The 15942-nt window shown below is 43.1% G+C and overlaps 1 protein-coding gene across 2 annotated transcripts in view; it reads right to left on the bottom strand.

The window, feature by feature from the left end:
- Nucleotides 1-15942, bottom strand: part of B3GNT2 (UDP-GlcNAc:betaGal beta-1,3-N-acetylglucosaminyltransferase 2) — an 86066-nt gene that overhangs the window by 32626 nt on the left and 37498 nt on the right. The window contains exon 2 of one of the 2 annotated variants that reach the window (XR_010086631.1): nt 1708-3861. Coding sequence is in view for 1 of the 2 variants with exons in the window: in XM_063443754.1 (XP_063299824.1) it covers nt 2659-3852 (1194 nt within the window). In the remaining variant the exon portion in view is untranslated. Of the gene's footprint in view, nt 1-1099; nt 3862-15942 lie in introns of those variants that run through there. The other variant, XM_063443754.1, reaches the window with a different exon arrangement.

Genomic DNA, 15942 nt, shown 5'->3' with positions numbered 1-15942 from the left:
ACCATATAGGTGAAAAGGGCAGTCCAGCCAAGGTTTTTTATTTAATAAAAAAAAAAAAAGTGGGGGGGGGGGGGGGGGGAGAATTAATTCCTTTCGTCTCTTCATCTGAGGTCATCCAGATATATGGAAGTATTGGGAGGCTAAAATATTGTGCTGCACCATTTAAATGGCTTCCATGATATCATCTGCAATTGACATGTTTAAATCTGTGGTTTCAAGGAAACACCTCTAGCGGCTGTCAGTATGAAAGCCTCTGGAGGCAGGCTAACCCTGCAAAGAAATTATTGCCTTTCTAGCAGAACTGCAATGTTAAAATGGGCCACGTGGCACCCAGACCACTACATTGAGATGAAGTGGTCTGGGTGCCTGTAGTGTCCCTTCAACTTACTTGCACTGTGAAGAAGTGATAAAAGCCTAGATGATAAACAGTGTAGATTTAGGTTTTGGTGGATATGTGTGGCCATCTTACTATTTTGTTCCAAGATACCTTATGTCAGCATGGAATGACCTGCTTATTTAGCTTTGGCATCTGCACATAAACCTGTATTTGTTTCTCGAGTGGGTCATTCCATTTTGTAATAAGAAATTTATAGAACAGGCGATGTTATGAGGACATTGGCAGTCTCTGGTCTTTACAGGGATACTTGCTCCTTATGTGTGCTATATATTAGGGCTTTACAACCAGGAGAGTCCAGGATCTAGTGCTACTATAGGTTACTGTTATCCTCAAGTTTAACTGTTGGATTACATACTTCTAAAATGTTTCCTACTTGGTAATAAAAAATAAAAAAAATATCAGGCTGGTCCTAAATATATCAGCTAAAAGTTGCTTCATTATTTAGGTAAATAATGTAAAAAAAAAAAAAAAAAGGGGGGGGGGAGGGAGGGGGTTGCAAATACTATAAAATGTGTTCCCCCTCCCACTCCCCTGATGACATACTTTATCATCTAGAATTCCAATGTTGTATGAAGCCGCCTACTAGTAAACTACCTTCTGCTAAAGTGTGCCTATTTTATTGTTATATGTTGTTATTTATGCTAAAAATACTTCATAATATGGGCATACATTTCCCTCGAATGTGATATGTTTTTGCTGTGATAACACTGAAAAAACAAGGATTTTCTATTTAACGTGTCATAATACAATTACAGTTAGAAAACCCAAAAATGATAATTCATAAAAACTCTTAAACCAACAGCCAAATGGCTTGTCTATACAGTGTCCTGCACGGACAACTAGACTTTTGGACAAACCCTTTTCAGCTGCACTGAAAGAAGCAAAAGCCTGCCAATCTATGCAAGAACAAATCAACTTGTTCAGATTTGCATGATGAATCGATTCCTTCGTTCATAGATTGAAAGGTATAGGATTCGTTTGGCTCAGCTGAAAGATTTGTCACACGTCTATTGACTACTAGAGTACAGAGTGAATAAAAGTGCACAGTCTAGCCATTTACTGGGATGATGGATTATGTCTCCCATTAAATATTTGAATGATTACAATAAAGAGAGGCCCCTAGTGAATAAAGAGCTGGATCACGTACCATGCTACTATTATATTAAACCACAGTTAGAAGACTTGTGTGGATAGCATGCGTATTGTAAGTTCAGTTACTATCACAATCACCACAAATGTGAAGGAATGTTTGCGATAGCACTGAATCATCACGTGAGGAGTTAAAATAAATACACACAATGCCACCAAACATGTAAAACACACAGCAGACCAACTGTATTTAAAGAAAAAAAATTGAAAGCAGCATCCGACGATGAAATGACATGAACAAATTCTTTACAAGCTATCATTACGATGCAGGGACCAGTTCTTTCATTGTGTGAAGTTAAGGACTGATGGAAATATGAAGAGAGAGAAAAAGATACCCATAAGGAAGGATGCGGTCTATAGATTACTGCAGCTTGAACCCAAATGTGTGCATAATACACTAAACAAATGGAACTCTTAACCATGTGAAAATCGGTTAATAAAAATAGATTTTCAAGCAATGTGTTTTGCAGATACGGTGACATACCGGTAGAGGTTTAGAAAAGGGTCACGAATAGAAAAGTTAGGACAAGCTCTAACAGTGTCACAATCACCATGGAAACCAAAGTTACAATCCTGATGATTACATTGGGTTCTAATTTTAGAATCTTCCCCACTTCTCCTTTTGCGATATGTTTATAAGTCTACCTCTGCTGTGATGAAAGCTTTACAAAGTTGTTCATGCAACTGCTCCTCGGAATATCATTTAGGACCAACAGCTTTGATAAACATTAATAAAAACAATGCTAGAAAGGGGATTCAGGAAGAACAAAGGGAACAAAGAGAAAAATAAAATACAGGTTTGCTTCAAGATAAACTAAGACCCGACATCTTTGGAAACATTCACAGGGTTTTTTTACGGTAGTGTGCCACGAATTCGAAGTGAATTTAAGCCAAAATAAGGACATTGGAAACTTTCTCTAAGCCATCTGTTTTCAGTTCATCAATTTTGGCTGAAATTAGAAATTCACTTTGGATTCCTAAAAATGCACACTATAGTAGAAAACCCTGTCAGAGTAACGAAAACGTGCTATTTGCACAAGGTCTCGCTACATCTGCAGTGCAATATTATTAATCTTTCAAGAGGCACAGAACATCTCTACACATTTTTTTTTTTAACAATTTAAATGAGAGTCTTGCAACTGGGCCCAAATCTTAATCATTTCTTGAGGCTTCCTTGGATGTACCAGCATTAAGGTTGAGTAGGAACAAATGTTTTTCTTGTGTTTCTCATCGATATCAAAGGTCTTAAACCCTTTGTGTTTCTCTGGAGCAAGCCCAAGTTTCTCAAGGCACATTCCAGTATATACATCATCAATGGGATATAATAGAACCCTAGAAGTTACATTGTAAAGTCTCAGCGCTAAGTGGCCGGAGTACAGAAAACCTCCACCCCCCGCATAAGGAGGATAAGAACCTACATATACAGTTTCAGGAATGTAGTATTTAAGCTTCTTGTCTCGATGTGGACCAGCATCCTTGATAACATCCCCTATAAATAAATCTTTGGCTTTGTCCGTAGATAAAGTCTTCAAGTAATCCAGGATCTGATGAGTGTTCACAAAAACGTCATCATCTCCTTTAAAAATAAACTGGACATCGGCACACGAATGGCTAACCCATTTTAGGAAAAGAACTTCTTTTAGAGTCAAATTAAAGAATGTATCCTTATAATTCCAAAGGAGAATGTCATTATGTAACTCGCTTTCATACTTCACCATGCCTGAAAGATCAGGGTTGTGGTCCTCTGCTGGTGTGTCCCCCAGTAAAAACACTCTAACAACAGTCATGTTATTTATGTTAAGTTCCTTTCCCCAAGACTCCCGTATGGCTTGTCTTCGATCAAACTGTGGGGTCAGTGACTTGATGGCCAACAACAAGAATGGCTTGTCTTTGCATTTTTGAGGTTGATCCAAAATCAAAGAGTAATTTTTACACCTTAAATAATAAAGGAAATCTTTGAACCGTTCAGGCAAGTTCTGGAAGTCTTTTATTTCAGATTCTACACTTGCATCCCTATCACAGGAATTCAAAAGGCTGGTATTGGAGGCTACAACTTCTTCAACTGTGGTGTTGTTCAGCAAGTTTAAGATTGGATTGTACAGTCTATCCAGCTTTTGCTGTTCTCGATTCCAATAAGCGTTGCTTGGTGAGCGCTTTGACCAGAACCTGCCATGGGGAAGAAGAAGTTGCCCTTTTGAATCTTTATCTTGACTGTCACTTTTTGATACTTCAACGATGACATAGATAAAGAAATTTATCATCATAAGTAGTCCCACTAGTTTTAATCTTCTCCTTCCAACACTCATTTCTCATACCTGCAAAAAAAAATAATAATAATTAACTCAATACTAATGAACATCAATTGCCACCCTTTCACATTTTAGAAAAGGAGGTTGGAAAATAATAACTTGTCAAACAGCTTGAATGAAAATATTGAAAGGATGTCAACGTATATATTTGCCGTTTGAACATGACAAACTATTTCAGATGCACTGGCTTTGTTTTCTCAGCCAGGGAGAGTTGCATCTGGTCTGCTACCCACAAGAATGATGTAGAATAAGGAACCAACAAAGCAATATTGGTAACCAGATGTCTGGTTCCTAAAACACTGTTCGTTCTAGATTGTGCAATCTGATTACACCGAGGTAGAATGTTTGTATCACAATATTAGGCATACATACACTAAAGTCTGAAAGTCTTTGGTTCCTGTACAAATAGACCTGATTGTCATTAAGTATGTTTGTTTTGTCAGTGCATCTGTATATATTGGCATTTTATAAATAAATATAACAGCCCCTTCTCCCTTTACTGTATAATGATCTCTGCTCAGATACTTAACCTGTTCCCTCCCAACAGGTACACATGGGCAAACTGTCAGTTTTCATTGCAAAACAAACATGAAAATACCGTATTTATCGGCGTATAACACGCACCTCATTTTAAGAAGGAAATTTCCCCCCTCCCATAGTATTCTCCCCCCCTCCCATAGTGTTCCCCCCCCTCATCCCATAGTTTTCTCCCCCCCCATAGTATTTTCCACCCCCTCCCATAACACGCACCTCATTTTAAGAAGGAAATTTCCCCCCTCCCATAGTGTTCCCCCTCTCATCCCATAGTGTTCTCACCCCCTCCCTTTGTCCCATAGTGCACTTTCCCTCCCCATGTCCCATAATTACTTACCTGTCTTGAAGCGTAGGCCGGCTTCACAGCACGCACCGCGGTACAGGAACTTAAATTTTAGGTTCCGGTTTCCGGCGGGACTGAAAGGAAGTGTGCACACTGAGTGCGCACTTCCTTTCAGTCGCGCCGGAAACCGGAACCTGAAATTGAAGTTCCAGTACCGCGGTGCGTGCTGAACACCGGCCCACGCTTCAAGACAGGTAAGTAAACCTTCACATTTGCTCCATAAGACGCACAGACATTTCCCCTCACCTTTGAAGGGAAAAAAAGAGCGTCTTATGGAGCGAAAAATATGTATATCGGCGTATAACACGCACACATCATTTGCCCCCTATTTTCAGGGAGAAAAAGTGCGTGTTATACGCCAATAAATATGGTAAGTCCACAACCCCCACTTAAATTACTCTGGTCTCCGAGTGCTCAAAGTACAATACATGGCCAGTGGTTCCCAAAGCCTATAATGATTGAATTGATATGTAACTGTTGGTGTGCCTTAAGGAGTAGGTAGGGGACAATTGCTGGAGGGCGATAAATGGGCAGTGCAGGGGGGGGGGGGGGGGGTCATGGTGCCTGGAGTAACCCTTTAAAACATATGTTTATATGTTTATTTTTAGAGAACAAACTGGCATAGGTTATATTGTATATTATAATTGGGGGGGGGGGGGGATCTGTTTATTCAACTTTAAAAAAAAAAAAAAAAAAAATTACAGTGAGAGAAAGAACCAATAAATTAGCAACAAATTGCTTGTGTCCAAAGGTGAGAAATAAAACACAAAAAGTACATGTATAAAATCTGTTGACATCATCCATTGTTACACAAATCCAGACAGCTTATCCGATAATGTTCTCTTAAACAGTAAAGTATTTTCACAGCAGATTAGGATTTCCACAGAACCAACTCATTACGTTGGTTATCATTTTCTAAGCTAGTCAGATTACAGGTACGACCTACCTGCTACACGACTACTCGGACATACGGCCAGCTCTCTACCGCGGGGAATCAATTGAATCTGCACCCTGGAATTCCCTCGGACACAGATTCGAGGGATTCCCAGCACTGGTCTTCTTAGCATTGTAAAGCATACAGGGGCATTTGGGGCAGCAACTTCAGATAATTATTGCAATGAAATACTGCAAAATAATTTTTCGCAACAAAATGAAAATATCTGGCACAGAAAATATACAATTTTAGAAAGATAAGTTTTTACTTTTTCTAACTGTTCTCAATATTCACACAGTCGGTCTGATTTCGTGCCCTTGTAAAGGGACCCTCACTTATCAACCAATTGACTTAACAACCTAGTCGTAGGAACTAAAGGGTCGTTAAGTGAGGAGTACTGAATGACTCCGGAGTGTCTTTAACGTGCAGCCCCCCTGCTAAGGTAATGGGTAAAATGTATTTGTATACTTGTTAGAGGCATTAATCAGAGATTGATAGATAGAATGTACTAAAAATACAGATATATATATATATATATATATATATTATTTATACACTGAAAGAATTTACTAAAGAGTGTTGGGCTATGGAAAGTACAGAAAGAAAATCTAAATAGTTTCTAGGTTATCTTGAACTGAAATGCCAAGCACAAGTTAATTGAAAACTCCCGACTTCTGCACTGCACGAGTAACACATATTAAAATACAAGGTAAGCAAACTTAGCTGGAGTAATATATTGCTTCAAAAGAGGAAACTATAATAAAATAAAAAAAAATTGAAAAAGCCGACAAAACCAAACATAGTTATAGTTATTGGAGGCAGATACCAAAACTATCGCGCACCGTAAAGCCAGATTTTAGTGAAGTCACTTTAAAGGACTGCAACCCGAGAGAAAAAACTACTCCATGAATGCACTGGTCTTACAGGATCCACAGGATTCAGCATCGTAGTAACGGGGTAGGGGATTCTGACAGAACACCAGACGGCAGCAGAACTCCTGACACGCTTAATGTGACAGCCCGGTTTTAACATAAGGTAAAGGGCAGGCATAAGAAACCTTCGGCACTCCAGATGTTTTGGACTACACTTCCCATGATGCTTTGCCAGCATTATGGGTGTAAGAGCATTATGGCAGATGTAGTCCACAACATCTGGAGTGCCGAAGGTTGCCTATCCCTGGGATAAGGTAAACTGAACTTCACAATGACTCACTTTGATAGAGACAGATACAGTAGTGATTATTCACTAAACACTGATTACAATAAACTGAAGGCAAACTGAAAAATGAGGCAAAACATGCAGTCTGTAAATAGCAGAGCTGGAGGTGGGGGGGAATGTTCCATTTTGAACAAAATAAAAATAAAATTATTGACGTGTTCCTATGATTTTGCAAGTGAAAATAAATAAATAACTATTCATCCCCTAAAACACATGTGGAAACCTCCATGAGTGGTGGGTGGGTTGAAGCAGAAGTGGGTGTTGGTGGAAATCTTAATGCGGAATCCGAAATCACGCTCATGTGTTTACCTCACACAGCTCATTTAATTAAATGTTCTCAATTGATCCAAAGAAAAGTAGTAATATACTAATTTGTGCTAAAAGCATAGTGCAGAGCTGTACGCTCAGAACCATTAGACAGTCATTTATATAAAGCAAGTAAATAAATATTACATTCACCTGTGTGCTCTTCCCAAAATGTCCCTGGTAGCTTGTTCTTATGAGGAGGCTCAATGTGTGAGTGAAAACTAACTGTGGTGACAACTGCCTGACTGGAAAGATGACTTTTTTTTGTTAGGGAACTCTTTCAAATAAATGATCAAGTATCCATGAAACCATGCACAGAAAACAAAACAAACAACAGCTTACAGGGCTTAAAGGGAATCCCCAATTACCAATACAACACGTGGTCAACCTTTCTGTAGTACTAAATGAAGGATTCTTTCATTTAAAAAAGTATAGGTTTTATTACCCTAAGCAAATTACTATTGGTGTTTTTTTTTTATGAATGAAGCAAATTGTAGGCCTGGTGTAAACTTTGGAAGTTCAGTAGTAAACTTTCTGCTAATAGGGATAATGTGCTTACTGGGAAAAGTAGTGTAGCGGAGAGTAGAGGTAGATAGTTGCCTATCACTGGTATAAATAAGACTATGAAAAACATTGTTTAAACATATGGCACCTCCCCTTGCTTGCCAATCAATTCTCAGCACGCAAGACTACACTGACAATATCGCAACAAAACCGAGACCTGATAGGAGAGACCAGAAACATCCAGCAGGTAGTTTTCAATGTCTTCATCACAGCAGCTACGGTACATATAAGGAAGGTTTCTATGCTTCTTTGTCTAGTGCAGTGATGGCTAACCCCAACACCATAAATTGTTCCTGGACTACATTTCCCATGATGCTCAGCTAGCTTTTAGACCCAAGTTTCCCATGAGACCATATGGCAGCCCAGGAATGAGAATTATCCCCATTCATGGCATATCATTTGTAAAAGTAGAGTAGTGGTTGTTTTCCTAGAGAGCTATGAGAGGCGCTTCCTGACTCTGTGAAATGACGCTGGACATCCTCATGCTTTGCTTGAAGAAGTCCAGCATCTTCTAATCCCAATAGGAAAGCATTGGGAAGGCCTAAGGTATAACTGTCTACTCCACTGAATTGAAACTTTGAAAAATTACTTACTTAATTATTCAAACTTTCTTTTATGTGACGCTCAATTTTTCTTTTGAAAATGATACTCGGAAAATGATATCACAGCCCACTTCAGTCCAGGTCCAGCCTGGTTTAATTTAATCAGTTTCTCCGTTTGTTTTCCTTGACTGCTAGGATGCAAATGACAGAGCTTATAACAATGACTGACACAAAGTGAAGGTGGAGCACCCAGGTACAAGATAAAAAGGTGTGTTTATAATGCAGCATTGTACCAGACTTAATTGCTAAATGCCATTTAGAGTAAACCCTTCTGTTCTGTTCTGTTCATGAAGATATATAAAGCCAACCAGAAACAGAAAGAAAAACACAGTTCTGCATTCGTTGTCTACAAATGGTAAACCCAACAACAAGCTAATGAGTAGAGGTGATTAAATAATTTCATCAAAAACATTTCCTTCACGTCACAAAACATTTATATGGAAGAAGTCTTTTTCCGGTCTATTTTAGCAACTGCTTCTCTAGAGATCTTAAATTGCATTTTAAATCCAAGCTGGCCAGGATTCTTAGTTTCATAAATCACTTATTTAAAAAGCCCTGCTGTGTAGTACAATGCACCAAGTGGAAAACAAAATGTATTCCGAATGGGCAAGTTATTTTTTGTGCAGTATGTAAAAAAAGAGTTAATATTTTGCAGACCCTCCAAAAATAAAATAAACACAAATCCAGGTTAAGTTATGTAATTTTATAAATCCAAGGACCAACTTACTTTTCCATCCATCAGACATTAAAGAAAACTATCCTAATTATCACTTCCATTGTTTGCACATTTAAAATGTTGACATTATGCTTGTACAGTAATTACATATTTATCAGGTACTGTTTGGTAGAACCTTTTAGATATCATAATACATTCCCAGAGGAGTTTCAGACATTCCATTTTCACCCTCTACTCCACAAGCGAGTGACCCAGTTGTTAAAATATTTCCCCTCCATAATTATCAATACTTGTAAATTGTTACCACAACACCGATATCAGCCCACTACAAAATGGCTCTAAATACTTTACTATTTACCTAGCCTAGAGAAATGGCCTCATGTTTCAAATAAAATCTCCCCCAAGCAGACATATCAATGTTTTTGGACATGCCCTCTTATTTACTTTTTTTGTCTGGCGATAACTTCTTAAAGGGTTACTCTAACCAAAAAAAATGTTTTGGTCGGAGGAACTCTTCCTTATACTGCCCACGATGTTAAGTTAATATAAAAATTCAAATAGAAAAGATAACAACTCCCCCTTGCCAGAGATGAATGGGGATGGATGGCTGAAGGGATTACACAGGCAGGGTGGTGCCACCATTCGCTGTCTGGAACCATGCTGTGCATGCTACCATCCAAAGCAAAATTTGCACAGAATTCACATTACCCAGCCTACACAAATAATTCACACTCATTGAAGAAGAAAAAAAAAAAAGGGTCTATGCCTTAGAAAAAATAAATTCCAGGCAAGGAGAAATCTTGCTCAACACCGATCAGAGGACTGAACTAATTTCTTAAACCCGTCAATAACTCAACGAGGAGCCGCCTTACATAAACCCTAAAGCTCAACAAAAGTAAGTAGTCCAATAGTTTGCAAACGGTCTAATTACATAACTGAGGTCCTGCACCGGTAATTATGTCCTGTGGAGTTTAAAGTTTCTTCAAGGGGCTTCCGCTAGTTCCACTGAGCTAAACACGGTCATAAATGCTCTTAGCCAATAAGCAACACCTTCACTCTCGGGCCTAGCACAATGCAGATGCTTCCAAGAGCACAGGAAGAGGGTACAGGAAACTAGCAGAGTCCATGAAAGTTGTCAAACCATTCTCAACCAAACAATTTGACTTCTTAACCTGGGAGGGCTCTAGGCACTAGAATCACTACAGCAATCATACAATTCCATCTAACACTATAGAAAATTATCACTATGCCCACAATTCAAATGATGCATTTACTTCTAACATGTCACACCTACACACCCCCCCCCCCCCCCCCCACAAACACCACAACCTAAGAATAAGCCACTCTGCCACCTGCCCTTAAGGGATACTTTAGTGCCAGGAATACAAAGCTGTATTCCTGGCCTTCTCCCTCCCTTGTGCACCGACCTCCCATCACGGTAAATAAAGGGTTAAACACTTTATTTTCTCATCTGATCACAACGCCGATGTCTCTTGGCGCTGGGTCATGGCTCTGCAACCTCAGACAAGCGGGCGCTAGAGGCATCCACATAAAAGAAATCATTCGATTAATGCTTTCCTATGGGGAAATAGCTGAAGTTGGATGTTCTCATGCAGAGCGTGAGGACGTCCAGCGTCAGTTACCAGACCAAAGGATCAAAAGTGCAATAGGGACGGTACCCAGACCACTTCAATGAGCTGAAGTGGCCTGAGTGCCTATAGTGTCCCTTTAGTGTAGGCAAGATGAGGTGAACACATGCCAATTAAAAATCAAGTAGACTTCTCATAACTCTAGAGAATTAAATGTTTAGCTTATCTGTAGAAATTACACAAACTTTCGAAAAGTGTATTGTAGCGGATTGGTACCGGGCTGTCCCACGACATGTATGAGAATAAGTGTATTTGGTCATATGGCTGGTTTAATGTGTATGTACATGTATAGAAAGCATGGTATCCGGGTATAATGACAGTTAAATGTATGTAAAGAATTGTATTCCTCTAGTTGTTCGGTAGAATCACTCCATTTATTATATTGAGTGAAACTACCGAACAACCAGACCACCCAGGAATAAGTGTGCCTCCAATTACAGTTTGCAACAATGTTGCAAACGGGTAATTGGCAATCAGTGTAATGTATTCTTTGTCCTCTGGGTGGCCGCCATTCGGGAAACAAACACGTGGCGGCGGCCATCTTAAACTACCGAACAGCGGTGTTTTGCCGTCGAGTGTCTGGAACTAAAATCGGACACTTGACTAGGCAAACACCGCTGAGACCTCCATACTTCCAGAAATTCGTATGGAAACTACCGAATGACCCGCCGTTCGGTAGAAAGAACCCCATAAACAAGGGAATTCATTCAAACCCTCTCCAGGCTCTATAACACAGGCAATTCGCCTGTTTTCATTCCCTTGTTTGTGACCGACCGCAGGGCCAAAATGCATGGAACTGTTTTCGGATACTTTACCCATGCGGTCGGTCAAATCTTTGGAACCCCATATCTCACGAACGCTTCATCCGAATGGGCTAATTTTTAAGTATGTTGGTCCCCCAGAATAGAGCTATCTGGGGATGTTGGATTTGTGGATGTACCCCAAGTATTTAGGGTACATCCAAAACTCGGGGAAAACTGTGTACACAATAAGGGGATTATGATGCTAGAGGAGGGGAGGAGATCTGTAGGAGGTTACTACTTAGAGATTGGATAATGTCTTAAGTGATAGAACCTCCTCCCTTGCATGGGAGAGGGCTTTATAAGGAACTGTGGAATAAAGCTTGTCAGTCTACTCCTGAAACTGTGTGTCGTCCAGTTATTGGGATTGCGATGGGGATACTGCTGTATTACTTTACCTGCTGGAAACCTTGCCTATGGACTTAACATCACCTTGTTCCTGAGCCTCACTGGGATCTCTAGTGGAGAATAGCTGTGCAAGATCGTCTCTCCGCTACATTGGTTGGCAGCGCTGGGATCCAAACTCACAGAGGAACAAGCGTAAATGGAGTACGGATGGAGATTGATTTTTCTGCGCTAAAACGCTCCACGCTAAAGGACCTCCTAGAGGCAAGGGGTATACAAGCCAGCAATAAGAAGAAAGCAGTACTTGTTACAGAACTCATGGCAGAGTACAGAATGGAGGGCGATTCAGTTCCGGCACAGAGGGAGCCGGGAGGAACACCACAAGGATCGGAATTCCAGAGGCAGGTTCAGTTCAGGCTATCCTTTTATGGGGAAAACCCCCCAACAGAAATTGTTACCAGGACAATGGCCGAGGTACAAGAATTCATCCTAAGGACACAGGCACCAGAACAAAGCTCTGCAATTAATGTGCCACAGGAAGGTAAGCCTAAAATACCATACCAGGCTTTTAAAACATATGTGGAGGCAGAGGAAGATATAGACGCTTTCCTGCAGGACTTTGAAAGACTGTGTGCACTGCATAAAATTAACGCAGAGGACTGGGTACCTATTTTGGCCGGAAGGTTAACCGGGAGGGCAGCAGAGGCATATCGGACTGTACCTAATGACGAAATAAGGAATTACAATAAAGTGAAAGAAATTATACCCGCCAGGTATGCTATAACACCCGAGGCATACCGGCGGAGGTTCCGGGATCTAAAGAAAACAGAGAAGGACTCGCACGCAGAGTGGGCATGCCGATTACAGGGGGCAGCGCTCGGGTGGGTGCAAGCTAGCAAGGCACGTTCTATGGAGGATGTAATACAGATGTTGCTGATGGAGCAGTTCTATGCGGGAGTAACCAATGAGGTCCAGGAATGGGTAAGGGACAGAAACCCTACTTCCCTTACCGAGGCTGCTAGGAAAGCGGATGACTACCTGGATGCACGCAGGTCACAAAAACCTGCAGCTCCAAAAGCAACCTTCAAAACATTCGGGGGAAACACCTACACCCCAGCTCCACCGAGACCGCTACCACCACCACCACCACCCGCTGCACAGCCCCGGTTCCGACAACCCACCGCTGGCCCCTGTCATCACTGCCAGAAGTGGGGACATTATAAAAGGGAATGCCCACAGCTACGGGACCGTTCCACCTGGATTCGTCCAGGCCCACCTCCACCCAGGGCGGCCGCAGCCCACCACTACCAGGACCTAGTCACCACCCCGTATGGTTCCGCAGTCCCCATTACTACTGTGGAACAATGGGAGGTACTGCACGAGGCAGATCCGGTCCAGGCCAATGTGGATAATCTACGGCACCATCGACAGACGGTATATCTGAATGGTACAGCAGTCCGGGGATTACGAGATTCGGGAGCCACCATCACTTTGGTACAGAGCCACCTGATTTCAGATCAGGCAAAACTGAACAAAACTGTTGCCGTCCGGGTAGCTGGGGGAGCAGTGTACCGGCTACCTACAGCAAGGGTACATTTACATTGGGGAGCGGGGGCAGGGGAAGTGGAGGTGGGGTTGATGCCACATTTACCGGCGGAGGTTTTATTGGGGAATGATCTGGGGAGGCTCACTTCTGCTTTTGAGCCCCAGTCGCCCACCACAGGAGAGGTCAACCCTGTAGTCACCCGACAACAGGCCCGCACCCAGGACCACAACACACTGCCGGAGGTCCAGGTAAGCAACCCTACCCCCCCTCTAGAATGTGTCCCCTGGGCTCCACCTAACGAATTTGTAGCTGAAGTCGCAACAGACCCCACGCTTCAGGTGTATAGGGACAAGGTTGGCACGGGTTCCCCCGGGGCGGAGGGAGAGAAGTTTATCTGGGATAAACAACTTTTGTACAGGGAAACAACCAAACAGATTACGGGGTTAGACCCGATAGCGAGGAGACAATTAGTGGTACCACAGCGGTACCGGGCTGAATTACTCCGGATAGCGCATGATATTCCGCTATCCGGACATCTAGGGGTTAGTCGCACCAGATACAGACTAACCCAGAGTTTCTTCTGGCCAGGGATTAGCCAGGAAGTACGCAGATATTGCACGACTTGCGATACCTGCCAGAGAGTGGGAAAAAGGGGGGATCGCAGGAAGGCTAAACTTCACCCCTTACCCATAATAGAGGAACCTTTTAGCCGAATAGCGGTGGATCTGATAGGCCCCCTCAATAAAGTTAGCCCGTCAGGAAAACGGTATATTTTAACGGTCGTAGATTATGCCACCAGGTATCCAGAAGCAGTGGCTCTGACCAACATCCACGCTGAGACGGTCGCGGATGCCCTCATGCGGATATTCTCCCGGATGGGGTTACCCAGGGAGATTATCTCGGATCAGGGTACCCAGTTTACCGCAGAATTCACCCAACACCTCTGGAGGATCTGTGGCATTAAGCCTATTATCAGTGCCCCTTACCACCCCCAGACGAACGGGCTCTGCGAACGATTCAATGGTACCTTGAAGCAGATGCTCCGAACCTTCGCAGAAACCCACAAGGACTGGGAACGATTCCTGCCGCACCTCCTATTCGCATATCGGGAGGTGCCGCAGGAATCCACAGGGTTCTCCCCGTTTGAATTATTGTTTGGAAGGAGGGTCCGAGGCCCATTGGATCTTATTAGAGAGCATTGGGAGGGAGACCGGAGCACAGATGGCACTCCCATCCTACCATATGTGTTGGCCTTTCGGGACCGCCTAGAAGCGTTGACCAAGACGGTAAGGGAAAACCTTCAGGAGGCCCAGACACGCCAGCGTACATGGTATGATCGGGGAGCCAGGGACCGTAGCTTTCAGGTCGGGCAGAAGGTACTAATTTTAAAACCTGTCCGACATGATAAGTTACAGGCCGCCTGGCAGGGCCCATATAAGGTGGTGGAGCAAAGATGCGATACCACTTATATTATCGGCCCCTGCACAGGGACTGGGGGGCGACGCATGCTCCATGTGAACATGCTGAAGCCCTACCACGAGCGTACTGAGGAGGTAACCGCCATCTGTGCCCCTAACACGGAAGAGTTTGACAGCTTACCCCTCCCCGATTTGCTGGGGGATGGGCAGCTGTCCGGAGATTTAGGGGAGGTTGCGCTGGGAGATCGGCTGAGCCCACAGGAGCGGATCGAGGTACAGCAACTATTGGAAGAGAAACGCGACACGTTCTCTAATGTACCTGGATACACGCCTCTGGCAACTCACCGGGTCGAGACCCCAGGGCAACTACCCATGCGCCAGACTCCCTACCGCATCCCAGAAGCGGTGCGGGCAAACATGCGTAAGGAGATCGACGAAATGCTCCAACTGGGGGTGATTGAACCCTCAGACAGTCCTTGGGCATCTCCTGTAGTCCTCGTACCAAAGCGAGACGGTACGACCCGCTTCTGCGTGGACTATAGGAGATTGAACGAGAAGACTGTATCTGACGCCTATCCGATGCCCCGGATAGACGAGTTACTGGACAGAATGGCCAGGGGCCAATACCTCACCACTATTGACTTGTGTAAAGGGTATTGGCAAATCCCCCTGGCCCCAGACGCCATCCCGAAGTCGGCCTTTGTCACCCCATTTGGCTTGTACCAGTTTAAGGTCATGCCATTTGGGATGAAAAACGCCCCAGCCACCTTCCAAAGGATGGTGGATCGACTCCTAGATGGATTCCAGGACTATACATGTGCCTACCTGGACGATATTGCTATTTTTAGCAATACGTGGCAGGAACACTTAGCTCACATCGGAGCTGTACTAGATAGGATAAGGGAAGCAGGTCTGACCTTGAAGCCGGCCAAGTGTAGTATCGGCATGGCTGAGGTACAATACCTGGGACATAGAGTAGGGTGCGGTAAACAGAAACCCGAACCCGCCAAAGTAGAGGCTGTAGCCCAGTGGCCCACCCCTAGGACTAAGACCCAGGTTTTAGCGTTTCTAGGGACAGCAGGGTATTACAGGAAGTTTGTTCCCAATTATAGCGCCCTGGCCAAACCCCTCACTGACCTGACCCGTAAGAAC

The sequence above is a fragment of the Pelobates fuscus genome, chromosome 2 (assembly GCF_036172605.1).
Source record: "Pelobates fuscus isolate aPelFus1 chromosome 2, aPelFus1.pri, whole genome shotgun sequence".
In the NCBI taxonomy this organism is placed as follows: Eukaryota; Metazoa; Chordata; class Amphibia; order Anura; family Pelobatidae; genus Pelobates; species Pelobates fuscus.
The sequence above is the reverse complement of the archived record's forward strand: the minus strand, read 5'-3'. Positions and strand labels throughout refer to the sequence as shown.